General features: G+C 43.0%; 1 protein-coding gene and 1 long non-coding RNA gene across 4 annotated transcripts in view; one reads left to right on the forward strand and one right to left on the reverse strand.

Annotated features, from left to right (window-relative positions):
- TLK1 (tousled like kinase 1) overlaps nucleotides 1-3,713 on the forward strand; it is a 143,593-nt gene extending 139,880 nt beyond the window's left edge. For all 3 annotated transcript variants that reach the window (XM_059167060.1, XM_059167062.1, XM_059167061.1), the window contains one exon: nucleotides 1,922-3,713. In XM_059167060.1, coding sequence (XP_059023043.1) covers nucleotides 1,922-2,098 — 177 coding nt within the window. In that variant the 3' untranslated portion in view covers nucleotides 2,099-3,713. The remainder of the gene's footprint in view (nucleotides 1-1,921) is intronic.
- On the reverse strand, nucleotides 2,164-22,531 carry LOC131827108 (uncharacterized). Its single transcript, XR_009351892.1, has 2 exons — nucleotides 20,891-22,531; nucleotides 2,164-3,837 (listed from the first exon to the last, which is right to left on the reverse strand). It is a non-coding gene; the product is annotated as an uncharacterized LOC131827108 (long non-coding RNA).
- Between the last annotated feature and the right edge of the window lie 4,636 nt (nucleotides 22,532-27,167).

Genomic DNA, 27,167 nt, shown 5'->3' on the forward strand with positions numbered 1-27,167 from the left:
AATTCAACAAAGGCATTAGATAGCACAAGTATATGAAAAGGTGCTCATCATCATTAATTAGGGAAATGCAAATCAGAACCATAGTGAGGGGGGACATCTGGCTGGCCCAGTTGGTAGAACACACAACTCTAAATCTCAGGGTTGTGAGTTTAAGCCTCATGTTAGATGAGGAGCCTGCTTTTAAAAAAAAAAGCAAAACACGACAGTGAGATATCACTTTATACCTGTTAGAATGGCTATTTAAGAAAATAATAATAAAAAGATAAGTGTTAGCAAGGTGTGGAGAAGAGTGAACCCTTGTGCACTGCTGGTGAGAGTGTAAATTGGTATGGCTACTGTGGAAAATGTGGTGGTTCCTCAAAAAATTAAAAATATAACTACCATATGTTCCAGCAATTCTGCTTCTATGTATTTATCCAAGAAAAGGAAAACACTAATTGGAAAACACACCTGTACCATCCTGTTCATTGCAGCAGTATTTACAATAACCAAGATGTGGAAACAGCTAAGTGTCCATCAGAAAATGAATGGCTCAAGAAGATGTGTGTATGCACAATGGAATGTTACTCAGCTATGAGAAAGAAGGCTGTATTGCCAGTTGCTAAGTGAGATTAGTCAGAGAAAGATCAATACCATATGATCTCACTTATATGTAGAATCTTATTAAAAAAAAAAAAAACTCAAGTTCATGAATACAAAGAACAAACTAGTGGGAGGTAGAGGTTGGGAGATAAGTGAAATGGACAAGCTTTGAGTTATAAAATAAGTCATAGGAATGTAATGTACAGTATGTGACTATAATTAGTAATACTATATATTTGAAAGTTGCTATGAGAATAAATCTTAAAATTTATCAAAAGAAAAATTTTGTAACAATGGTACAGATATTAACTGTGCTGATCATTTTGCAGTCTATAAATATCGAATTAAGTTGTACACCTAAAACTAACAAAGTTATATGTCAGTTATACTTGAGTTTTTAAAAATAATTACCATGTCGGGCGCCTGGGTGGCTCAGTAGGTTAAGCCGCTGCCTTCGGCTCAGGTCATGATCTCAGGGTCCTGGGATCGAGTCCCGCATCGGGCTCCCTGCTCAGCAGGGAGCCTGCTTCCCTCTCTCTCTCTCTTTGCCTGCCTCTCCGACTACTTGTGATTTCTCTCTGTCAAATAAATAAATAAAATCTTTAAAAAATAATAATAATTATTACCGTGTCATCCAGCAAGTCCAGGGATCAGATATTTATATGCCATTGCTCACAGCAGCATTATTCATAATAGCCAAAAGGTGGAAACAGTGCAGATGTCAATCAGCAGAAATGGATAAAACAAAATGGGGTAGGTACATGAAATGGAGCATTATTCAGCCTTAAAAAGAAACAAAATTCTGACCCATGTGACTGTGTGGATGACTCTGAGTGAAATAAGCCATACACAAAAGGACAAATATTATATAATTCCACTTACAAATAGTGGTTACCAAGTGCTGGGGGAAGGATAAGTGAATTGTTTAATGGGTATAGAATTTCAACTTTTGTTTTGGATATTGGATAAGTTTTAGATAATGAAAATGATCTGGAGTTGGATAATCTTGATATTTCACAACAACATGAATTTACTTAAAACATCACTGAATTGTACACTGAGAAAGAAGTAAAATGTTAATTTTTACTCTTGGAATAAAATTCTTTAAAAATGAGATGCACTTTTCCTTAATGCACATTAATTGATAGCAGTAATAATTTTAAACTATGAACTAAGAGCTGTGAGATATAATAGGATATACTTAATATATAATATATATTAATAAGATATAATGAGACGTACTTATTATCTTAAATGTGTTCATCCTTCTTACAGGAGTCAGCTGACTGATGCTGAGAAGGGGGAAAAATTTTAATATCTGAACCTTTCTTTTTTTAAGGCCTTCATAAGACGCTGTCTAGCCTACCGAAAAGAAGATCGGTTTGATGTGCACCAACTGGCAAATGACCCATACCTTCTCCCACATATGAGAAGATCGAATTCTTCAGGAAACTTACACATGGCTGGGCTTACAGCATCCCCCACACCCCCTTCCTCAAGCATCATCACTTACTGATTTTCCTCCAAAATGGGCATGATCTCTTTGAATTGCTTCCAGATACACACTTGAGTTTGAGAGCATTTGATTGTTTTCTGTTTTTTTTGTTTTTTTTTTTTTTTTTTTTCCTCACGCAGGACATGGTTGAGAACTATTTGTGAACTGAAGTTCTTCATGGCGTCATTTGTATGAGAGTGGATCATGGACAATGAATAAAATGTACACTTTTGACTATATCCTTGAGCAGTGAAGGATGACTGCCTGTTGCACAGAAACAGGAATACCATGTTAAGAAAAACTGTTTGGGGGAACACTGTAAATAACGTTTATAATACTTAAATACATTTGGTTGTTACTAGAGAGTTCTAATATGAAGGGTAGTTTTTCATTATTTAAAAACACATGGAAAAAATATTTCTAACACAAGAACTATAGTGCCTGGATACATTCTTCAGCATTCAGCAGTTAATCTGCTGAAACCAAAGTAAGAACTGAATGACAGTGACATTTGTGTTTTATAGTAGAATGTGAGAGTTAGAATCATTAGACATAGTTAGACTTTGTCATTTGCCTATTTTGGCTTTTACCAAGTTGTACCTCGAAACCATGTGTCCATTTTTGTTTTATTGTTTTTTTTTTTTTTTTCCCACTAGTCATTAACAGGATAGCTGTTACTCCTAAAACACTTTACACCTTTGACAAAATGAGCTGCTTGTTTTAAAATCAGTTGAATTCACTAAATATCTCTGTTTTCAACATGTTTGAATTAAGATATTTTCCCTTTGTTACCAGGCCTTGTTCATAAACAAGTGACAGTATGTAACCAAATGCAGATCAGACCAGTTCTATGCAGGATAATGATAAATTCCCTTCTAGCTCTATTGTAAATTGTTGTACAGATGTTGTATTTCAATTACCAAGTTTCAGCAGCTTATTCTTGTACAAATGTTTAAAAATATGGCTTTTCTAATTGGATATTGTATTTTTTTTAAGTCTTCTTGAAGGCGCTTTAATTGCTGCTAAATGATGTTGCTTCTTTGCTAAAAAATCTAATGACCTCCTTAAAGGTGCAAGTTGACTGTACATCATAGAGAGATATTAAAGGCTGGCATTCATTAACAATCAAGGCATGTAAAAATGACCCATCTTGGATATATAGGGTTCATTCAGTCAGATTCTTGGTTTCTAGGGCTATGGAGCACATAGATAACTAGATTTATAAATTGTTCATGTTTCTCCTACATTTCTAGAAGGTTCTTATCAGAAAGGTGAGATGATGGTCCCATAAATAAGTTTCTTGTGGTTTGTACAGATTTGTTAAAATGTGAACATTTCTAACTGCGTTGTATGGTAGAAACCATTATTTTTCAGGATGTTATATTTTACTCCTGTAAGAATTATTTGTCACATTCACAATACTGATACTTACATGTAAATTGTCCATGTTGCCGAAAAAGGAGGTGATAACCACAGATTCTCCTTAATATTGTACAGTTAAACTGTGGCTCTTATTTCTCATGTTGCAAGCCATTTTGTTTCATTGTACATACAGACACATTGTCTCTTTAAGATGCTGCTGAAATTGTAGAGAATGTAGCCAAAACAGTAATAAACAATGACAATTAAAATTTAAGGACTATGAAAATTACCTTTCAAGGGAGCTTTGAAGATTTAGGATTTTAACTGACTTGGCTCCTCAAGAATCTACTTCATAAATTCTTTAAGTATACTTCAGGACAGGTATCAAGTGCTTCACTCTGTGAAAGTGAACCTAATAGTCATTATCATAATCCTGGGTAAGTAACACAGCACTGTTGAGGAGTGGCCTCAGGGCTGTACCTACTCATCTCTAGATTACAACAAATCCTTTTTTTCAAAAATACAGATATAATAATCAAATATTAGCATTAATTGGGTGTTTTAGGTGATGCCCACAAATTTTTCAGTTTTGTTGTTTGCGTTTTCATCTTTCCATATAATTAAGTAGTGTGTTCCTATAGTAATTGTCACAAAGTCCTGAATTAAAATGCTTGGTTTTTAAAATTTCAACGAGATACCAAGTGGACACGTACATCTAACACTAGGTGGAATAAGAGTGTAAATCATTGTGTTCCCATACTCTTTCAAGTGAATGAAAAGGACTGCTAGTGTGGAAATGCAGGAAAACAAGCCACAGCATGAAACTACCTCCCTAGTTCAACTTACACACCTATGTATGTTTTTCCCAACAAACGCTATACAGTTTGGGTCACTAACCCAACAGGTACAAGATGGCTAACTGAGCCAAACTAAACCATTTACTGTTTCCTTCACACGGGAAATTGGGATCCATTGCTGAATAATTTCAGTCACTGGCTAGCTTTGGCTCTAATATATTTTAAAGCTTACATTGGTTTTGGTCCCCTGAATTGTGTCCTCAGAATTAAAGCAGGCCTTCATTCCCTAAGACATGAGCCAAGGGTCTCCCTTGAGGAATCAGCACTGATGCAGGTAAAATACAGTTTTTCATATAATTTAAACATCTTTCTTTGATATAAATTAGCTGTAGTGTATGCATATTGAGAGGAAGTATAGAAATCACCCTAATAATTTTTAAGTTGGGAGTTGAGTAGATTTTTGTTTTTCAAAAGTGGAGTCGGGTTTATTTCCTTACTGATCACCGTCCCCCTCTGCTAACAAAACTCTTTCAGTTTAAATGGTCCATAAAATGTGAACCCATATTCTACAAATACCTTATTTCATGAAGCCAAAATGATGGGAGAGTTTCAGCGAAACATTTAAAGAGTATATTGTTCATTTTGCTGTTCATTAACTTAATACAATGTTGACTGACATCAGATGTGATTAGCTATGTGTTAGTGCTTAATGTAGACAGCAGTTCTTTTAGCTTAAGAATTTATTTACATTGCTATTTGAAACGTGAAAACCTTAGCCTTATACCTTGATACCGACAGGTCTTTCTGCAGTCCCACTTTAAATTTTGACATGTTATCTGATCATTAAGTACAACTGAACTTAAATGTTCTGAAGGCTTAATCTAATTCAAAAAGTGCTGAGCAGCTACTTTTTAAGATTCAGCGGGGAAGATGGTGTTATACAAAGATCGTGAATTCTTCCCCTCCCATGACCGTACCAAGTCTACTGCCACATATGGGCCATTTCCCTCTGGACAAGATCTGAAAACAACATGAACTGCTCTCTACAACGAAAGATATAAAGGACCACATCGTGATGGGTAGGAGAGGAAATCCCCAGTGTGGCAGCACAGTAGGGAGAGAGATCAACTAGAGAGCCGTGCTGCCTCAGGAGGAGCAGGCACATTGGGCACTCTGGACCCTGGGGTCAGCATCAGAGACAAGTCACCAGAACATCCGGCTTGAAAAACCAGCAGCCTTGACCTGTGGGAGGTGCCAAAGTGCTACAAGAAACAAAGTCACTACTTAGAGAGCTTGGCTGTAATTTGGCTCACCCTTAGGCCCAGTGAAAAAAGAGCAGCTTGAAAAGCACTTTGCAGTAATCCACAAGCAGAAGAGGGTATCACAGGTGCAGAGGTCTTCCCTGAGGAACATGTGGTTGCCCTCCCTGTCCTAGGAATCTGTGCCAGGAAGATAATCCCCCATAATGTCTGGCTTTGAAAATCAGCTGGGTTTAACTTGGAAGAGCAGTAGGAAACCAAGTCTCTGCTCTTAAAGGGCCAGTGCGCTGTAACAGTCCAAGATCCAGCCCTGAAGCAGCATACTGAAAAGCACCTGCGTTGGAACTGGGTGGCTCAGTTAAGCATGTGCCTTCAGCTCAGGTCATGATTCTGCTGTTTCATGATCAAGCCCCGAATGGGGCTCCCTGCTCAGTGGGGAGTCTGCTCCCACTGCCCCTCACCCAGCTCATGCTTGCTTGCCCTCACGCGCGCTCTCTCAAAAATCTAAGAAAAAACAGCGCCTGGGCTAAGAGGGGTTCTGTGGTATAATGGCTAGCAGTCTGGACTCTGAAAAGTAGCTAGGTTATACGTATAGAAGATCTGTTGACTAATTTTAAGGCAGATGACAAAGGGATACAGATCTGTAGGAACTTGCTCTGGAAGGGATAGCACTGATGGGCATAATTGTTCTTGGCATTCCCCACCAAGCCCGCATCTCTGTAGTTGCCCCTCCAAAGTAGCAATCACCTCACCACCTCGGTGAGAACTGGCTCCTCTTTAAAGTCCTTTGGCCCCAGAGATGGAGGCAGCCCTGCCTATCAGCACATCCACAGAATCACTGCAGGGCCTTGCAACCACCCTCACTGGGAGTTAGCCCCGTCCCTGCCCCATCAGCATACCCACAGAAGTCAGTCACAATTGGATATATGCAGCCCATCCCACGGGGGAGACCTCTAAAGCCCCTTGTTCTGGTAACCATGGGGGAATTGTGTTTCTGGACCTGACAAGACACCAACATATGTATACCTCCCAAACCAGGACATGTAGCAGCCCTATGTATTACATAGAAACAAACACAAAATGAGACAAAGAAATATGCTCCAAATGTAAGAACAGGACAAAAACCTCAAAAAATTGAAATGGAGATAAGCAATCCACTGATAAAGTAATGGTCATAAAGATGCTCACATAACTTGGAAGAGTAGATGAACTCAGACCCTCAACAAAACGATAGAAGTTATTTAAAAAAAAAAAAAAGCTGAAGAATAAAATTAACTGCAATCAACAGCAGAATAGAGGATACAGAAAACAGGTCAACAATCTGAAAGGGTGGTGGAAATCCGCCAAGCTAAATAGCAAAAAAAAAAAAAATTGTTTATGAAGCTAGGTTAAGGGACCTCTGTGACAACAACATCAAACATACCAACATTAACATTATAGGGGCCCCAGAAAGGGAAAAGAGGAAGAAAGCAGCAAGAAAGGGACAGGAAAATTAAATAATGGTAATGGGGAAAGAAACATCCAGTCCCAGAAAGCACAAAGAACCTCAAACAATACTGGATTCAAAGAGGTTCACACATAATAAAAATGTCAAAGTTTAAAGACTATCTTAAGAGTCACAAGAGAGGGGCACCTGGGTGGCTCAGTGTGTTAAAGCCTCTGCCTTCAGCTCGGGTCATGATCCCAGGGTTGTGGGATCCAGCCCCGCTTTGGCTCTCTGCTCAGCAGGGAGCCTGTTTCCCCCTCTCTCTCTGTCTGCCTCTCTGCCTACTTGTGATCTCTCTCTCTCTGTCAGATGGATAGTAAAATCTTTAAAAAAAAAAAAAAAAGTTTAAAAAAAAAAGTCACAAGAGAAAAGCAATTATATGCAAGGGGATATCCATAGGCTATCAGCTGATATTTCAGCAGAAACATGACAAGCCAGAAGAGAGTGGCATGATATAGTCAAAGTGCTGAAAAAGAAGGGCGACTAGCTGGCTCGTTAGGTAAATCATGCAACTGTTGATCTTGGGGTTGTGAGTTCAACCCCTGTGTTGGGCATAGGGCTTACTTAGAGTGCTGAGAGGGAAAACCTACAACCAAGAATCAAGAACATGACAAAACCTCAAAGAAGTAAACAATGGAGATAAGCAATCTACCTGATAGAGTAATGGTCAAAGATGCTCACAGAACCTAGAAGAGTAGACGAATTCAGAACTTCAAAAAAGGGGTAAAAAAAATATTAAAAAGAACCAAAGCTGAAAAATATAGTAACTGAACTGAAAAACACTGTATCAAAAACTAAATAAACAGTAACAATAACCTGACAAGTTTATCATTCAGAACTAAGTTTTCCAGACAAACAAGACTCAAAAGGCTACTAAACTGGCCTTCAAAGAAATGCTAAATGGAGAGAAAATACCATAAGAAAATTATGAAAGAAAAAATTTCACTAGTAAGAGCAAACTTACAGTAAAGCTAGTAGATCACTTGTAAACCTAGGATAAAGCTGAAAAGACAAAAGTAGTAAAATCGACAGTATCTAAAACAGGAGACAGAAAGGATCAAAATGTCAAATACATAAATTATGGGGGCGGGGTGAGGAGTAAGAAAATGTAGTTTTAAAACATGGCCAATCTTGAACATCAACTTTCAATAAACTGCTATATACATAGGGTGCTCCATATGGACCCCATAGTACCACACACTAAAACCTATGACAGATGAAAAAAAAAAAATCGAAGCATAAGAAAAAGTCATCAAGGGGCACCTGGGTGGCTCAGTGGGTTAAAGCCTCTGCCTTCAGCTCAGGTCATGATCTCAGGGTCCTGGGATCCAGCCCAGCATTGGGCTCTCAGCTCAGCAGGGATTCTGCTCCCTGCCCCACCTGCCTCTCTGCCTACTTGTGATCTCTCTCTGTCAAATAAATAAATAAAATCTTAAAAAAAAAAAAAAAAAAAAAGAAAAGTCATCAAATAAGACAGCAAAAGAGAAAGGAACAGAACTACAAGAACCACCAAAAAACAATGAGCAAAAATAGTATTAAGTACATAACTACCAATAATTACTTTGTATGTGAATGGACCAAATGCTCCAAAGACAAAAGGAGACTATGATTAAAACAAAACAAAACAACAAGACCCATTTATATGCTGCCTACAAGAGACCTACTTCAAATCTAAAGACAGAAACCAAAAAGTAAAGGAATAGCAAAAGATATTTCATGCAAATGGAAACAAAAAAGAGCCAGGAGAGCAAGACTTAAGTCACATGAAGTAGACTTTAGAGACTGTAATAACAGGCAAGAGCATTGCATGATGATAAAAGGGTCAATCCAACAAGAAGACATAAACCAGTATATGTATCTGCACCCAACACTGGCACATCTTCATATATGAGACAAATATTAAAAGACATAAAAGGACAAACTGATAGTAATGTAATAATAGTAAGGGGCTCTGACACCCTTCTCACATCAATGGATAGATCATCCAGACAAAAATCAAAAAGGAAAGAGTAGATTTGAATGATGAATTAGATCAGATGGACTTTGCAGAAACATATAGAACATTCAGTTTAAAAACAGCAGAGTACAGGGCACCTGGGTGGCTCAGTGGGTTAAGCCGTTGCCTTCGGCTCAGGTCATGGTCTCGGGGTCCTAGGATCGAGTCCCGCATCGGGCTCTCTGCTCAGCAGGGGGCCTGCTTCCCTTCCTCTCTCTCTGCCTGCCTCTCTGCCTACTTGTGATCTCTCTCTGTCAAATAAATAAATAAAATCTTAAAAAAAAAAAAAAACAGCAGAATACATTCTTTTCAAGTGCATAAGAAACATTCTTCCGGATGGGTCACATGTTAGGTCACAAAACAAGTCTCAATAAATGTAAGAAGTTGAAATCCTATCGAGCATCTTCTCCAACCACAATGGTATGACAAGAGAAATCAACTAAAAGAAAAACGAAAAAAACAAACAAACAAACAAAAAAAACCTGGAGGTAAAAATACTACTAAACAACCAATGGGTCAATGAAGGTATCAAAGAGTAAATTTTAAAAAATTGTGGAGACAAAGTACATATTCCAAGATATTTAGGACACAATAAATGCAGTTCTAGGAGGGGAGTTTATAGTGATACAGACCTACCTCAAGAAACAGGAAGATTCTTAAACAATCTAACCTTATCCCTAAAGAAACAAATCAAGCCCATAGCTGAAGGCAGGAAAGAATAAAAAACTCAAAAACATTTGAGAATCTACCTTTGTTCCCAGAACGTGCTTGAGATTGACACTCTGATCAATCAGGATTTCAGTCTTCTGCTTGGCACTGTAGCTTAAACCTCGATCTCTTCAGAATGCCCAAAGCCTTGTTTCCTATCAACCTTAGACTGCAAAGCAGTCTAAGAAGTCTATGGGGGAGTAGCACTTAATTAAAGGAGGGGGGGGAGTATTTTATTTCAATGATCAAACATTTTTGTTGTTACTGTTCTCCTTGTTCCTGAATCCTATTCTGATCCTCAACCACATAGCAATATAATTAGTGTTGATCTAAGATGTTACCCATCAAAAAATTGCCACAATCTTTACAGCTGAATAAATACAAACAACTGCGTAATGTTTAAAACAATAATAAAATAAATAAAATCAATGTGGAAATAAGTGAAATGGAGAAGAAAATGACAATATAAAAGATGAAACTAAGAGCTGGTTCTTAAAAAAAAAAAAAAGACTGATAAACATTTAGGCAGATTTATCAAGAAAAAGGACTCAAAATCAGATGAAAGAGCAGTTCTAACCAACTCCACAGAGAGGATAAGAGACTAATATAAACACTTAAAGGCCGACAAATTGAACAACCTAGAAAAAATGGATCAATTCCTAGAAACACCATCTTCCAAGACCGCAATCAGGAAGACAAAGAAAACGAGAACAGGCTAATTACTAGGATACTGAATCAGCAATCAAAACCTCCCAACAAACAAAGTCTAGGACCAGACAGCATCAGAGTTGAATTCTACTAAACATTTGAGAAGAGTTAATACTCAACCTTCTCAAACTATTCCAAAAATCAGAAGAGAAAGAAAACTTTCAGATAGATTCTATGAGCTCAGCATTACCATGGTATCAGAAGACAAACTACAAAAAAGAAAAATATCAGTATTCCTGATAAACAGAGGCAAACAGTTGCAAAATTCTCAACAAAATACTAGTAAGTTAGACTCAACAATAAATTTAAAAGGATCATTCACCAGGATCAAGTAGGATTTATTCCAGGGCTGTAAGGATGGTTCAACGTCCACCAATCAATCCACGTGATACACCACATTAATTCATCTATTCATCCATTGATTAATTCAATAGATGCTGGAAAAGCATTTGACAAAATTCAACAGCCATTCATGATAAAACCTCTCAACAAAGTGGGTATAGATAGAACATATCTTAATATAATAAAGGCCATTTATATAAAAACCCATAGCTAACATCAAACACAGTAGCGAAAGTGCAAAGACCAGGAAGAAGATAAGGATACCGACTCTCATCACATTCATTCAACATAGTATTGGAAGTCCTAGTCAAAACAATCAGACAAGAAAAATAAAAGACATCCAGATTGATAAGGAAGAAGGAAGAAGAACTTTCTCCAGGCCAGAGAGACTGGCAAGTGCCACAGTTTACAATCCCTCACCACTTGCTAGCACAGAGGGGAACAGGGCATAGAGCTGGCCTGCTGTCTCAAAGCCCTGGGCCCCTAACCCACACTGGCCCCAGATGTCCCGGGGGCACAGAAAAAAAAAAATCCATGGCTTAAAAGAGCAAATACGGTATATCGGAACTAACCCTAGAACCCTGCAAATGGCAGGGGAGCTGCTGGAACACGCTGCGGGTCACAGGTGCTGGTGAGAACCACTGTTTACATTATCACCTTGACAGCGTGGACAAAGAGCAGGTTTTCAGTGCTCTAGCCATCCTAATGCTTCAGTGAGCCCTGGGCCCCTAGCCCTCACCATTACTAGCCATCACACCAAGGCAGCCCAGCCCAGCACACAGCGGGACACCTCTGGTCAATGCACACTACACTCTTACCCACTGTGCAGAGGTGACACAAGCACAAAGCACTCTGAAATACTCTCAGTTTTCACCACTTTTGTACCAGAGGGCTTGCTAGGCACTCCCTATTCAGAGCCCTCTGGGAACTCCTGACCACAACTGCTTTGGCTCCAGAGGCCCTCCCGGAATACGCTTTGCACACTGTATCCTGGAACCATCCTGACCCATGCCCACCTGAGGTATGGCTGTCCTACCAGGCACCCTCTGTGCAGAGAGCCCAGGACTTCACTGGCCCACAGCCATGTGAGCTCCAGCCATCCCAGCAGGGAAGCCCCAGTTGCAGAGAGCCCCAGGACCCTGACACATGCCAGCCATAGTTCCAGCACGCCAGCCTAACATGTCACCAGGCACACAGGCTACATAGGGGACAACCACACACAAGACCATTCTAATGGTCTAAAGACCATTCCTTTAGAAGTAGCTGTTCTACATGTTTCAAGGAAACAAACACAGAAAGTGAAGCAAAACCAGGAGATAGAGGAATGAGCACCAAATGAAAAAAGATAAAACTTCAGAAAAAGGACTGAATGAAATTAAGATAGGCATTATATCTGATAGTGAATTTAAAGAAATGATCATAAACATGCTCAGTGGACTGAAGAATGGAAGAACTTAGCGAGAACTTCAACAAAGAAAAAATATAAAAAGAACCAATCAGAGTTAAAGAATACAGAAACTGAGGGGCACCTGGGTGGCTCAGTGGGTTAAGCCACTGCCTTCGACTCAGGTCAGGATCCCAGTGTCCTGGGATTGAGCCCCGCATCGGGCTCTCTGCTCAGCAGGGAGCCTTCTCCCTAACCCCCCCACCCCCGCCAACTGCTTCCTTCTCTGCCTACTTGTGATCTTTCTCTGTCAAATAAATAAATAAAATCTTTTTAAAAAAATATTTAAATTAAAAGAAAAAGAATACAGAAACTGAAAGGAACACATTCTAAGGAATCAGCAGATGTGTGGACACGGAAGAACCATCAGTGATCTGGAAAACAGGGTAATGGAAAGCACCCAAGCTGAGGAATAAAAAGAAATAATTTTTAGTTTTTTGATTAAAAAAATTTTAAAGATTTTATTTATTTATTTGACATACAAAGATGACAAGTAGGCAGAGAGGCAGGCAGAGAGAGAGGGCAGGTGGGGAAGCAGGCTCCCTGCTGAGCAGAGAGCCTGATGTGGGGCTCGATCCCAGGACCCTGAGATCACAACCTGAGCTGAAGGCAGAGGATTAACCCTCTGAGCCACCCAGGTGCCCCTATTTTTTTGATTGTTTAAAAAAATACTTTATTTCTTTTAAAGAAAGAACATGAGCAGGGGGAGGGGCAGAGATGGAGAGGGAGAGACTCTCAAGCAGACTGTGTGCCGAGTGTGGAGGTGATGAATGTTAATTAACATGATAGTAGTAATCACATCACAGAGTATATGGACATCAAATCACCACACTATAAGCTTGAAATATATACAAATTTATTTGTCCGTTATACCTCAATAAAGCTGGAGAGGGTGCTTGTGTGGCTCAGTCAGTTAAGCATCCGCATTTGGCTCAGGTCATGAGGATCAAGCCCTGCAAGGGGTTCCTTGTTCACCAGGGAATCTGCTTTTCCCTCTCCCCACTTCCCTACCAAGCTCATGCTCTCTCTAGTTAGCTCTCTCTCTCTCAAATAAAAATAAAGCTGGAGGGAAAAAAATTATCCTTCTATTACAATTTTGTGTTCAAGAGACTTTAAAATCCCCAACATGGTATTCACTAACCTTTCAAGTGACAAAAGTAATAGCATGGCAAAGCCTTTAATTTACAGTGGAATATCTAAGAAAAATTACATTTGACTTCCACAGGTTTTGATATAACCTTTTCAGATTTATAAAGTTATTTAGTGAGATACTTAATTACCTTAAGAGAAAAGCAATTGTCTTATATGGGAGTATTTGTCTTATAGGGGGTGCTCTAGTTCTGAATGATGGTCTGTAAAATGCTGTTGGGAAATCCCTATTTCTTTATTCTGCGAGTATCGAATTCCAGTTTAAAGCAACATTGTTCTGGGGCAGCTGGCTGGCTCAGTTGTTAGAGCATGGGACCCTTGATCTTGGGATCGTGAGTTCAAGCCCCATGCTGGGTGTTGAGATTACTTATTTGAATGAATTAATAAATAAATAAATGTTTAAAAACAGAAAAACCAAAAAAACCATTGTTCTTCCTTTCCAGCCAGGACCTGGCAGCATGGCTCCTGCAAAGGGGAGTGGTGAGAAGAAGGGCCATCCTGCCATCAACGAGGTAGTAACCAGAAAACACACCATCAACAGTGACAAGTGCATCCATGGGGTGAATTTCTTTTTTCCTTTTTTTAAGATTTTATTTATTTATTTGACAGAGAGAGATCACACAAAAAGGGGAGCAGCAGAGAGAGAGGCAGAAGCAGTCTGCGCTAAGCAGAGAGCCCAATGAGGGTCTCGATCCCAGGCCCCTGGGATCATGACCTGAGCCGAAGGCAGATGCTTAACCAACTGCACTGCTTAGGTGCCCCATAGGGTGAATTTTAAGAGGTATGCTCCTTGGTCACTCAGCGAAATCAGAAAACTTGCCATGAGAGAGACAGGAACTCCAGATGCATGCACAGACAACAGGATCAACACAGCTTTCTGTCAAAGGAATAAGGACTGTTCCATACCGTACCCATGTACAGATGGCCAGAAAATGTAACCAGACTCCCTGGCCCCAGTTGGCCACTGCCCCTCAGGACCGTAACCAGTGGAAAGTCTTAAATGGCTGCCACCCTGAGGGCACACAGCAAGAGGCAACAGTCCAGGGATCCCAGTCTTTCTGTGAAACAGGCCAGTAGCTCATGGACACCGCTGCAGGCTGTGGGACAGGCTTCTAGCTCAGCATACATGTAGGGGCTGTGGTCCCTTCTAGAGACTGGGGTCGGGGAGTGCCAGGATGCTTGCCCTCTGCCACACTCGAGAGTGCCACCATCTCCTGGAGAGGAGTTCATACATATCAGGTGACCCAGGTTTCCTGGCTGCTACCCAGGGGGGAACACTTGATCCCCTGGCTTGAGTGGCCAGGAGGGCTGTTTCCTAGGCCCCACAGGACTCTAATATTTGGAGAGACAGTTCTTGGCAAGCTACCGGCCTCAGGGCACCACACAGATAGTAAACTGAAACACACTTCGAGTCCTTCTGTGAAAAAGCCCAGTTTGCTCTTCCAAGAGATTCAATCGGAGCGCAGGCTTGAGGTCTGGCACACGTGGGGAGGCCTGTGGAGGTGTTCTTAGGGAATGTAGTGTATGTGTATGTGTAATCCTTGTGCTCTCCAGCTGCCCTGCTCTGGCTTACTGATGTCTCCCTAAAAGGAGCTTATACCCTGCTCCAGCACCCTAACTGGTGCAGCAACTGCTAGGGGACCCCTCAAAATCTCCTGGCCCTGGTGGCCAGTGGGGCTTAACTCGTCAGTCCCACAGAGAAAGGGTTGAGTGGGTAACCTTGACAAGGCACAACGAGGGGCAACAGATCCAGGAGCCCAGTCTTTCTGGGAAAGAAGCAGATTAGTCTATGATCCTAGCTGTAGTCTGAGTGGCAGGCTTCTCATTAAACACACATGGAAGGGCTGACATCATCCTTTCCAGACACCTCCCAGAAAGGAAGAATACAACTTGTCTGGTGCCCAAATTTGGGTTACTGGTCCCAATGGGCTCCTCTAGATCACCAAGCAGTGAGACCTCTGCCTGTGGTCTTATAGGACTGTATATATTTGCATAATTTAATGCCTGCTGCCTCAGGGCCTGGCTTCCAATCAGCTTGAATCTGGGTGCTAAATGAGATCCTCCCCTTTGGGACATGGTGGGTTCCTGCACACCCTCACCTGCTCCGAGCCATTAAAAATAAAATAGGCTGTTCGAAAAATCAGAAAGGTCTGAGAGACAACGATGAGCGAGGGCAGAATTGAATGACGCTCATCTCCCACCCAAAGCCACTCCTTCAAAACTGGGAGAGGTGGCTGTATTATCCAATGCATAGCAACCGACCCAGCCATGGGGCATCTGGGTGGCTCAGTTGGTTAAGCATCTGACTCTTGATTTTGGCTCATGTCATCTCAGGGGCCTGAGATAGAGCCCTGTGTCAGGCTCTGCACTCGGTACCGAGTTCGCTTGAGATTCTTTCTACATCTCCACTCTGCTCCTTCCCCACCTGTGCGTTCTCACTCCATCTCTCTCAAATAAATAGTAAAATCTCAAAAAAAAAAAAAAAGAAAAGAAAAGAAAAGAAAAAAATAAGAGAGAAAGAAAAAGAAGGGAAAGAAACTGTTGCAGTGTGTTAAGAAAGGTGAAGAAACTGAGAACTACAGAACAAGAAAAACCTCAGGAAAAAAATTCTTAATGAAATGGAGATAAGTAATTTATCTGACAAAGAGTTCAAAATAAGAATATAAAGAAGCTCACTGAACTTGGGAGAAGAATAGATGAACACAGTGAGAACCTCAACAAAGAGAGAGAAAACACAAGAAAGTACAGAGAGAAGTTTAATCTAGAGCAATTAGGCAAGAAAAATAGAAGCACCTATATCAGAAAGATAAGAAGTAAAACTGTCATTATTTGCAGATGACATATTATATATAGAAACCCTAAAGACTTCATTGAAAAATTGTCAGAACTAATCAATAAATTCAGTAAAGTTGCAAGATGCAAAAGAAGGGAAAAATCCCATTTATAATTACATCCAAAAGAATAAAATATCTAGAAACAAATTAAGTCAAGGAAGTGAAAGACTTACCCACTGAGAACTAGAAGACTTTGCTAAAAGAAATTGATGAAGACACAAATAATAGAAACATATTCTGTGCTCACAGATTGTAAGAATAAATATCATTAAATTGCTCACACCACCCAAAGTAATGTTCGGATTCAGTGTGATCCCTATCAAAACTCCAAAGTCATTTTTCACAAAAATAAATCACAGGATCCTAAAATGTGTATGGAACTCCAGAAGATCCTGAAATGCCAAACGAATCTTGAGTAAAAAAGCAAAGCTGGTGGCATTACACTTTCTGATTTCAAACTCCATTACAAACTATAAAAGTCAACACACTATGGGATTGGCATAAATACAGACTCATAGGTCAATAGAACAGAGCAGAGAGCCCAGAAATAGACTCACACATAGATGGCCAGTTCGTTAAGGACAAAGAGTCATATATACAATGGTGAAAGGACAGTCTCTTCAGTAAGTGGTGCTGGGAAAACTGGACAGCCACATGCCAAAGAATGAAATTGGACCACTGTTACAACATACACAAAAATAAACTCAAGGGATGCCTGGGTGGCTCCGTTGGTTAAGCAGCTGCCTTCGGCTCAGGTCATGATCCCAGGGTCCTGGGATCGAGTCCCACATCGGGCTCCTTGCTCGGCAGGGAGCCTGCTTCTCCCTCTGCCTCTGCCTGCCTCTTTGTCTGCCTGTGCTCGCTCGCTCTCTCTCCCTCTGTCTCTGACAAATAAATAAATAAAATCTTAAAAAAAAAACAAACCTCAAAAGGACAAAAGTCTTGAACATAAGACCTAATACCAGAAAACTCCTAGTAGGAAACATAGCTGGTAATCCCCCTTGAAACAGGTCTAGAAGAGGATTTTGTGGATCTGACACCAAAAGCAAAGGCAAAAAGGCAAATATAGATGGGGCGCCTGGATGGCTCAGTCGGTTAAGTGTCTGCCTTTGGCTCAGGTCATGATCCCAGGGGCCTGGGATCAAGCCCTGTATTCAGGCTCCCTACTTAGCCAAGAGCCTCCTTCCCTGTCTCCCTCTGTTGCTCCCCCTACTTGCACTCTATCAAACAGATACATAGAATCTTTAAAAAAGAAAAAAAAAAGGCAAGTACAGAAAGTGGGACTACATCATATGAAAAACCTTCTGCACAGCAAAAGAAGCACTCAGCAAAATTCAAAGGCGTCCTATTAACTGGGAGGAAGTATTTGAAAATCATATATCTAATGAGGGGTTAATATCCAAAGCATATCAAGAACACATACAATTCCACAGCAAAAAAAACAAAACAAAACAAAAACAAAAACAAAAAAACCCCCAAAAAACCCAAATGATCTAATTTTAAAGTGAGCACTGAGTGACATTTTAAAATATATGAATAGACATTTTTCCAAGGGAGACATTCAGATGGCCAACAGAGGGCCGCCTGGGTGGCTCAGTTGGTTAAGCAACTGCCTTCAGCTCAGGTCATGATCCCAGAGTCAGATGGCCAACAGATGCATGGAAAGGTGCTCAACATCACTCAGCATCACGGAAATGCAAATTGAAACCACAATGAGATACCACCTCAGACCTCTCAGAATGGCTACAAGAAACAGAAAGACAGAAACAGCAAGTGTTGGTGAGGATGTAGAACAAAGGGACCTCATGCATTGTTGGTGGGAAAGTACATTGGTGCAGCCACTATGGAAAATAGTATAGAGGTTTCTCAAAAAAAAGGAAAAATGCAATACTATATGATCCAGGAGTTTCAGTTCTGGTACAGATCCAAAGAAAACGAAAACATTAATTTGCAAAGATATTTGCACCCCCAATACCTACACCCCCATGTTCACTGCAGCATTATTTACAACAGCCAAGACATGGACGCAACCCAAGTGTCTACCAATGAATGAACGGATAAAGAAAAGATCCACACACCAGGGAATAATATTCAGCCATAAAAAAGGAAATCCTGCCAGTTGCAACAACATGGATGAACCTTGAGGACATTATGGTAAGTGAAGGGTTCAGACATAAAAAAGATAAAACCGTATGATCCCACTTACATGTGAAATCTAAACAAAACACCACAAAACCGCAAAAACAAAAAGGCAGAAATGAGAAAACCCCCAAACCCAAGTTTGTCTATGGATACTGAGAACAGAGTGGTGATGGCCAGAGGCGAGAGTAAGTGAAATGGATGAATGGGACCAAGGGTACAAACTTCCAGTTGTCAAATAAATCACGAGGGTGTGACGTACAGGATGGTGATGGTCGTTAATTCTGTATTATAAACAAAGTCGAAATATTGAAAGTTGCTAGGAAAGTAGATCTTAAAAGTTCTCATCACGAGGAAAAACTGTAATTATGGATGGTGACAGATTTTAAGTAGCCATTTTGGTGATCATTTTGTAATATATACAAACATGAAATCATTACACCTGAAACGAATGTCATTGTATATTATAGATCAATAAAAAAATTACTTCACCCCAGTTTCTTCATCTGCAAATAAAGGCAAAAATGTTTAATATGTGTTATTTTCTTCAAGGGAAAAAGCTGAGAAAATTAGACAAGAGGTCAACATATCTAAGTGGTTTTAGCTATGAACACATTTAAGTGAATCAAAGAAAGGTTTTCAAGATGAGAAAAGGTATCATTTAAAAGCATAGGTTGGGGTGCCTGGGTGGCTCAGTGGGTTAAGCCGCTGCCTTCGGCTCAGGTCATGATCTCAGGGTCCTGGGATCGAGTCCTGAATCGGGCTCTCTGCTCAGCAGGGAGCCTGCTTCCCTCTCTCTCTCTCTGCCTGCCTCTCTGTCTACTGTGATCTCTCTCTGTCAAATAAATAAATAAAATCTTTAAAAAAAAATTTAAAAAAAAAATAAAAAAATAAAAGCATAGGTTGTTAGATGACAATTCCATCCATTACAATGCCTTTTTTTTTTTCAAAGATTTTATTTATTTATTTGACAGAGAGAAATTACAAGTAGACAGAGAGTCAGGCAGAGAGAGAGAGAGAGAGGGAAGCAGGCTCCCCGCCGAACAGAGAGCCCGATGCGGGACTCGATCCCAGGACCCTGAGATCATGACCCGAGCTGAAGGCAGCGGCCTAACCCACTGAGTCACCCAGGCGCCCCTCTGCCTTTTTTTTTTAAACAATGCTTTCTGAGCATTTAAAAATTAATGCACTCAGGGGGGCTGTAGAACAAATACTGATTTAGCCTCGCCTAAAAACCTCTCTTAGGTTCTTTCATTCATGCAGCAAGAATTATGGAGCATATACTCTACGCAAGACTCTTCCAGGCTCTGAGGAGACAGAAAGAAGTAGGAAAAAGTGTCCTTGTGGAGCACAGAGCCTAACAGTGGAGACAGGCATCAATTCAGAGAAACACACAAATAAATGTGAATTACATTGTGGTAAGACCGTAATGTACTAAGCACGACTTAAAAATTAAAAATAAACAGAGGTCCACAGAAAAAGCCAAAGTTGTATGTGACTCGAGCATAACATAACTCAGATCCTATCACTATAAAAACTTTTCACTTTGGAGATGAAATAATAGGTCAAATAATAATAATAATAATAGTCAAATAATAGTCAAACTTGCAGAAAGTACCAAAGTCCACGCTTGGCTGCTGACAGAGAACACTTGCCCTGGCGGCTGGCAACGCTCCAGGGATCCCAGGCATTCTCGTCTGAAGAAGTTGATAGAGACATTTTAATCCTGTCCATTCTCCTTGACTCTTCAAAAGAGACAATTCTGGACAAAATGCTAGCCTTGTAAAATAGGAAATCACTTACACTAAAAGTCTTTCCTTGGTAATTCTCTACCAAGGTTCTCGAATAATCGGTGTCAGTTTTATTACATGTATAACCTCCTTAAATCCCTAGATTATTGATATGACCATAGTATTCTTTTAATAGTATTCTAATAATAGTATTAAAAGAATACTATGGTCATATCAATAATCTACAGTGTCTGGAGAGAACTGCATTGGATAAAGTATTTTATCCAAAGCAGTTCTCTCCAGACACTGCTGTGTTTCCTAAGATAAAGCAAAGAGTTGGTAGTTTCTGATATGCTCAGAGATTACAAGTATTTTATTTTTTTCCCCTCTGTGTTGAGAACTTTTATTATTACTCCCAACTTGTTGTAAGCGAAAGAATAAAGCTCTGAGAATGAAAGTGAAAATCCCACCAAATAGACTCTTCAGTTCCTCCCCATAATTTACTGTTTACTCTTGAGCAGGACAGCTAAACCCCTAATCCTAAAACAAACAAAATCCCATTTTTAATCCCCCCTCCCCGCATTAGACAGGACACAGTGAGCCTAGAGCTTCCGTTAGAAGCTGAGCAGCAGGTGTGAGGAGTCCACGCCTTTGGTCACGCGGGCTCATGCGCACAGCTCGCCTCCTACTGGACACAGCGGTGCCCTCTCAGTTAGCTCTCCCCCTGGGAGGGACAATGTGCTCAGCCCTCTGGGTACTCCCCCTAGGAAGGCACGCTCCTCCCTCCTCGCTGTTGAGAGGCCCTGGTCCAGGGATGGACGCAGGGAGCTGTGCATTTTCCACACAGACTCACTCTCACCTCCATCCCCCTGCTAGACTCCAGGCTAGATGACGGCAGATCCTCATGGTTGCTCATTCAGTAGACATGAAGTGCTTGCTGAATCAGGAATGTTCTAGATGCTGCAGAGCCAATTAAACCAGACATGGTCCCTGCTACTGAGGTAAGAAGACAGTTGGGTGTAAGCCCAGGGGCCTCCCCTCAAGGGTCACACTGTAGCCTGTTCTCACCTGCATCGTCTCTTCATTCACTTTGCTGCCAGTTTGCGGGGACAAAGGCACCAGTGCCCAGAGCGAGCTGCATGCCAGGCACACGGCTCCCCTCCAACTGCAGAGATACCCCCCCCCCCCCAAGAGCCTGCCTTTGAATGACCTCCATTTGACCAGGCTGGTTTCAGCTGGGTTCTTCTCACAACGAAGTGTCCTGATGACTGCCCTTTCTTACTGTTGAAAAAAAGGAAAATCAGTGGCATTTTCAATTCCGATGAAGGAGGAGGGTCTTGTTAGCTCTGGTTTGCCTTAAGAGCATCCCCTATGAGAGTGCGCAGGACCCCACACGGAGACCCCCAGCCCCGCCGCCCAGCTGCTGTGTCCTGTGTGGGTCTCCACCAGGCTGGGGGCCGTCCCCATCCCCTAGGGGGCCAGGTTGTGATCAGCTGAAAGAACAAATGAGTGGTTCCTGTTTCCGCCTGGACACCATGCTGGGGGCTGAGGGAGAGACAATCTCTCTGGATTCCACCATCTTCATCTAGAAGATAAGGAATTGAGGGAGAAGACCTCCAAGGTCCCCCAAGCTGCTTCACCTAATCTAGAGGCATCGTTTCTTGTTTCTTTGTTTTCAGAGCAACCAGAGTTAAGAAGCTCTAGAAGGTGAGTTGCTTTTCTCAGCCCAGGCAGAAAGGATGGCCTTGGCTGGAGAAGAGGAAGAGGGCTCAGCCCACCGGCTTCTGGCTTTTCCCAGACCTCTACAAGACCAGGAGCAGCTGAAGGTGCTCCCCAGCCACCCCTAAAAGCAAGGTACCAGAGGTACAAAATGGGGTGGACTGGGAGGCAGGAGACCAGGTGGGTTGGGAGGGGCACCCCAACGCTCTTCTGGGCTTAAGTTTCTTTGGGGACAAGAGGAGACCCTCCAGTTTCGCTGGCGCATCCCCCGTTCTGGGGTGGCCTGGCCGCCTTCCCCTGGGTGCCACGCCTCTTCCTCCTGCTCAGCGCTGGCCCGCAGCTACACCTTGATCTGGTTTTTAAGTCTATGTTCCGTTTGGTATTTGATTTGCAGAAGGCTATCTGCTTGCTCAAAAGGATTTTCAAACCACTGATCTTTATAAAGGGCAAGCTCTTCCCTGCCCAAACCAAACTAAAACAAAGACCCTTCATCAGCTCTCCATGACGGTCCCGTCTAAGCCCCTTGGGACGGCACCCAAGGTCTTTCAGGATCTGGCCCCGCCCGCCCTCGGCCCGCAGCGCCGCCCCGGGGAGCGCCGGCCACCGCCGAAGCGTGCCCTGGCTTCCCCCGACGGAAGGCTCCGGCGGCCGCGCTCTCGGCCCCTCATGCCGGTCCCACGCGACACCGCGCGGCTGACTCGCGAGCGCTGTGCCGGAGGGCCCTCGGCTCCCGGGACACGCGGCCCCAAACCCAGCCGCCCCCGCTCAGGCGCGCTCGGGCCTGCGCGTGCGGCGGGAACAGCGGCCTCGCGCAGCTGCGGGGCCGGCGAGGCCGGCGTGGACAACCCCGGCCCGGGCCGAGGCCTCGAGGCGCAGCTGGGCCAGCCACGGCCGGGCCCCCCCCCCCAGCCTCGGGTCGGGGAGCTACGGAGGCGGGCTGTGGGAGAGCGCGGGAGGGGAGGGTGGGAAGCAAACCCCCGCGCCTCCGGCCGCACCGGGCTGCCTCCGGACGGACTTGCAGTGTCTGAGGGCTTCACAGACCTCCGAAGGGCTTTTCATTCTTATCTTGACCATCCTGAGGTGGAGAGTTTTACTTGGAAATTGTGTGGAAGGCTCCCTTTGGAGGATGCACCCAGGCTTTTCGGCATCTCCACCCAACAAAAACGTCTAAGCCCCCAGCACCCGTTTCTAACAAACAAGCGCGCGCGCCCTTCGGGCCGCTCCCGCCAGGCCCCAGCCCCGCCCAGGGGCCCTGCGAGGCCGGCCCGGAGACCCCGCGGCCTCCGACGCTGCGCGGCTCTCCCAGGCTCGCGGCGCCACCTGGTGGCCGCGGCGCGCATTGCGGGTGGGCCTTCTCCCTGTGGGTGGCAGAGAGAACTGGAGTCCCAGAGCCAAAGTTGATGTTGGGCACCAAGCTCTCCTGCCGTGTGGAGACAAAACAGTCTTGGGACCGGGCAGACCTACCCCATCGCTTTCCGGCTGTGGGAACTGGAGGAGGTTTCTGAACTGTTAAGTGGAGATATCAGTGCCACTTGCTGGAATGCACGGGAAAATTAGTAAGAAAACTCGCCCAACATGGCACCTGGTACCTACTGCCAACTTAATACTTCCCTTTATATTGATTCCTTTTGCTCACCAAAGTTTATTTGTAAAGGACGCTACTTTAGCCTTATCCAAAGCAACTCTATTTTTTCAATACGTTAGATATATAGGTATTAAAATTAGAAAATAAAATTTTCCTTCATTTGTCACACTCGGCAACACAGATCCGTGTGATAAAGTCCAGAATCCGTGCTTGCCCAAGGCCCCCTTTTCTTTTCCCTCTCTTCTGCCACTTTACATGTTCCAAGTAGAATCAACCCTCATATATCCTTTCCTGGAACACAGCAACATCAGGGGGCGAAGATGCGGGGGAGGGGTGGATGGGGGGGCTGGGGGGGGTGGGGGTTGTTTCCCTCGGGTTATATATACTATTGCCTAGTAGAGATCTGAATTAGGGAAAATGAATTTCATTGCCTATTGAGTTTTCATGCCCTCATTTCAGGTCAACCCCGGAAAACAAAAGCAAAAACTTGGCAGAAATCAAGGTGGGTAAATGCCTTGTTTACTAAATGAACTCTGAGCCCCTGGACTCTGGCAACAGAAGCCTGTTTCAGCTCCCTAACAAAGCAGGCTCTGGAACAGGCTCTCACATGTTCCCCACCACCCACAGGCACACAGGTCGCTCAGCTGCAGATTCAAATGAAACGTTAGAAGGGTGTTATCAAATGAAACAATGTTAGAAGGGTGTACGCTTCATGTATCTGACAGCTAACATTATTTTCAGAGATCTAAATGCCAAAATAATGTGGACTCTTATCGAATCTTTGGGTCTCTCTGCTCAACACAGCTGTCTGAACATTTAGAATATTGGAACATTTCTGGCCAGTAAACTGATTTACAAACACAACACTGTAGATCAGTCACAGTGCAAGTCTGTTAAGGCCAATGACACTGATAATTCCAACCTAGGACCAGTGTTAGAGATTTCTTGATAGAGAGCTCCCCGGGTATATGACCAGCCATACAGTCCTTTGAAATGCTGTTGGAGATCACCAGCCCATTACCCTCCAGGCTAGGCAGCTGAGGTTCCATAAGTCTTCCATTTCTCCCCTACATGGAAATGATCCTATTGTTTTGTTGATTAAAAAGTAATTCAAACATGTTTTTAAAGATTCTGGCAATACTCATGTGTAAGAGAAGAAATGAACAGTTCCCATAACACTACCACCAGACACTCCAGTTCAAATGCTTCTCAAAAATGCTTTCCCCACAACCTCAGATGGACTTACTAGTTCCAGTCTCAAGCCAGGCCAGCCTGGTCAGAGCTGGCCAGATGTGACCCACTTTTCTTGCATCAGGATTTGAGGCCATAGAGAGTAGAGGGCAAGAAAGCCATTCAGGAACTCAGGACCTCTTAGAACGCATTAAAAGAGAGAACTGAGGGGTGGCTGGGTGGCTCAGTTGGTTGAGTGTCTGCCTTCTGCTTGGGACATAATCCCAGGGTTCTGGGGTCAAGTCAAGTCCCACAGTGGGCTCCCAGCTCAGCGGAGAGCCTGCTTCTCCCTTTTCCCCTCCCCACTGCTTGTGCTCTCCCTCTTGCGCCTGCTTGCTCACTCTTGTTCTGTCTCAAATAAATAAATAAAATCTTAAAAAAAAAAAAAAAAAACTGATCATGAGATCCAAGAGTTGGTTAAGGCAAATAATGAGTTTGGGGTTCCAAAACTGGCTTCAGGAAGAGGCTGGTGAAACTCAAGTCTGTGTCACTGTCCCCATCACTGTCCAGGGCCATCACTCCCTCAACTTTATTATAGTTTACAGGACTGCTTCAAATTCCGTAAACCTTAGTGCCCATTCCACTGGGACTCATGGATCCAAAATAATGAAGTCCATAAAGAATCCTGTTTTATTTTCTTGAGAGTAAGGGAAAGAGAGAGAGGAGGAAGGGGCAGAGGAAGGGAATCTCAAGCAGATTCCATGCCAGCGTTAGCCTGACATGGGACTTGATCTCACAAACCTGAGATCATGACCTGAGCCAAAATCGAGTCAGAGGCTCAGCCAACTCAGCCACCCAGGTGTCCCAGAAGCATCTTGTTTTCTGATCCTGGATCCCCTGGGCTCTGGACCATGTAACATTTTGAAGCCTCCAGTTTTTTACCCATCCCTGTCAAGATAATACTTGAGACACTGCAAAATTCAGATGCCAGTGGGCCAGGCAGGTGGCAGAAACCAGTGGGCCAGGTGAGGACCATGGCCAAATGAAGGGCTTAGGCTCATGGGGACCCTTGTTTCCTTGTGGGACTTTTACTCAGTGTTGCCAAATCTTCGGACTTTTTGAGAAACCAGAAATCTGGATTTATGTGAGGTGTTCTTATTTTTAATGTTGGCAATTAATTCACATTTTAATATATAGGCTGGATGGAAGGAACCATGTCTGGGAGAGTAGCCAGTTTGCTACCTCTTGTTCACCTGACAGATTGTCCTGGCTGGCTCAGCAACTTGCTTCCTGTTTTACATTTAAATTTTAATTTTTAAGAAGATTTTATTTATTTGACTGAGAGAAAGCACAAGCAGGCGGAGCAGCAGGCAGAGGGAGAGGGAGAAGCAGGCTCCCCACTGAGCAGGGTGTTTGATGTGGGGCTCGATCCCAGGACCCCAGGATCACGACCTGAGCTGAAGGCAGATGCCCCACAAACTGAGCCACCCAGGCGTTCCAGTTGTTTTTTCAAGAAAACCAAGAGTTCATTTATTTTTTTAAGTAATCTCTACACCCAGTGTGGAATTCGATCTCAAGACCCAGGATCAAGAGTTGCATGCTCTACCAACTACCAGCCAAGCACCCTCTTTGCTTCTTTACCCTCCAGCAGTGAGCACGGATTGTTATTATCTTGAGTCCCAGTGGCCTTTGTGGAAGAGGGGCCTGTTTTTATCTATTGCCAGAAAACACTGTGCAACCTCAACTCTGAGAACACCCCTGGGACCCACCTCCACCAGTGGATGGTTTCCAGTGCCCAGGATGCCACCAGCCTGAGAGTGGGCCTACCTACTCTTCCACTGGCCTGTGGTTCTGCTGCTTAAATAACTGGCCTTGGTGTTACTCCCCCCATTCTTCTGTTTAATCTAACTGGCTCATATGCAAGAAGCCTATAAAGGAACGCGTTGGTCAGCAATATGGGAAGATGTTCTTCCTAAACCTCATGGAAAAAATATCAGCAATAAAATAAATACAAGCAATAGTCTCTTAACATGTGTAATTTACTAAGTGGTAAAATGCCTTCGTAGACAAGGACCTTTGTGTTGTCTTCTTACCTCCCTGAGTTCTGGAATAGCCTGATTTAATGACCACCTACCTAGGTGGAGGTGTGTGTTGGTACCGGTAACGAGAGCCAGGGAGGGGACAGGTCCGGGGTGGAAGGGAAATGTCAGTGTTCTGTGGTTCCCATCCCCTGGGAAGCTTCTTAAGACTCAAGGTCCCAGGAATCATATTCTAATGGAGGTGATTCCAGTTGTAGCTGGGGTGGTGGGAAAATGAAAGGGAAAGCCCTCACCTTTGGGCCAAGGTAGAGCCCATCCCTGAACATTAGCTAGTATCTCACAAATAACGAAGGTCTTTTTTATTTCCTTTCCTTTTTCATTTGTCAGGAAATGAGCTAAACTTCGCTGTCCTTGGTAAGTGTGCTTAATAATGGGCTAAGGATAAAACAGGAACAAAAACCAAAGGGGAAGGGGCAAGTCATATCACACTCTGCCTTAGGTGTCAAAGGGGCCTCTGGATGGGGCGCCTGGGTGGCTCAGTCAGTCAAGCGTTAGACTCTTGGTTTCAGCTCAGGTCATGATCACAGGGTCAAGAGATGGGAGCCCCACACTGGGCTCTGTGC

The sequence above is a fragment of the Mustela lutreola genome, chromosome 3 (genome assembly GCF_030435805.1).
Source record: "Mustela lutreola isolate mMusLut2 chromosome 3, mMusLut2.pri, whole genome shotgun sequence".
NCBI lineage: Eukaryota > Metazoa > Chordata > Mammalia > Carnivora > Mustelidae > Mustela > Mustela lutreola.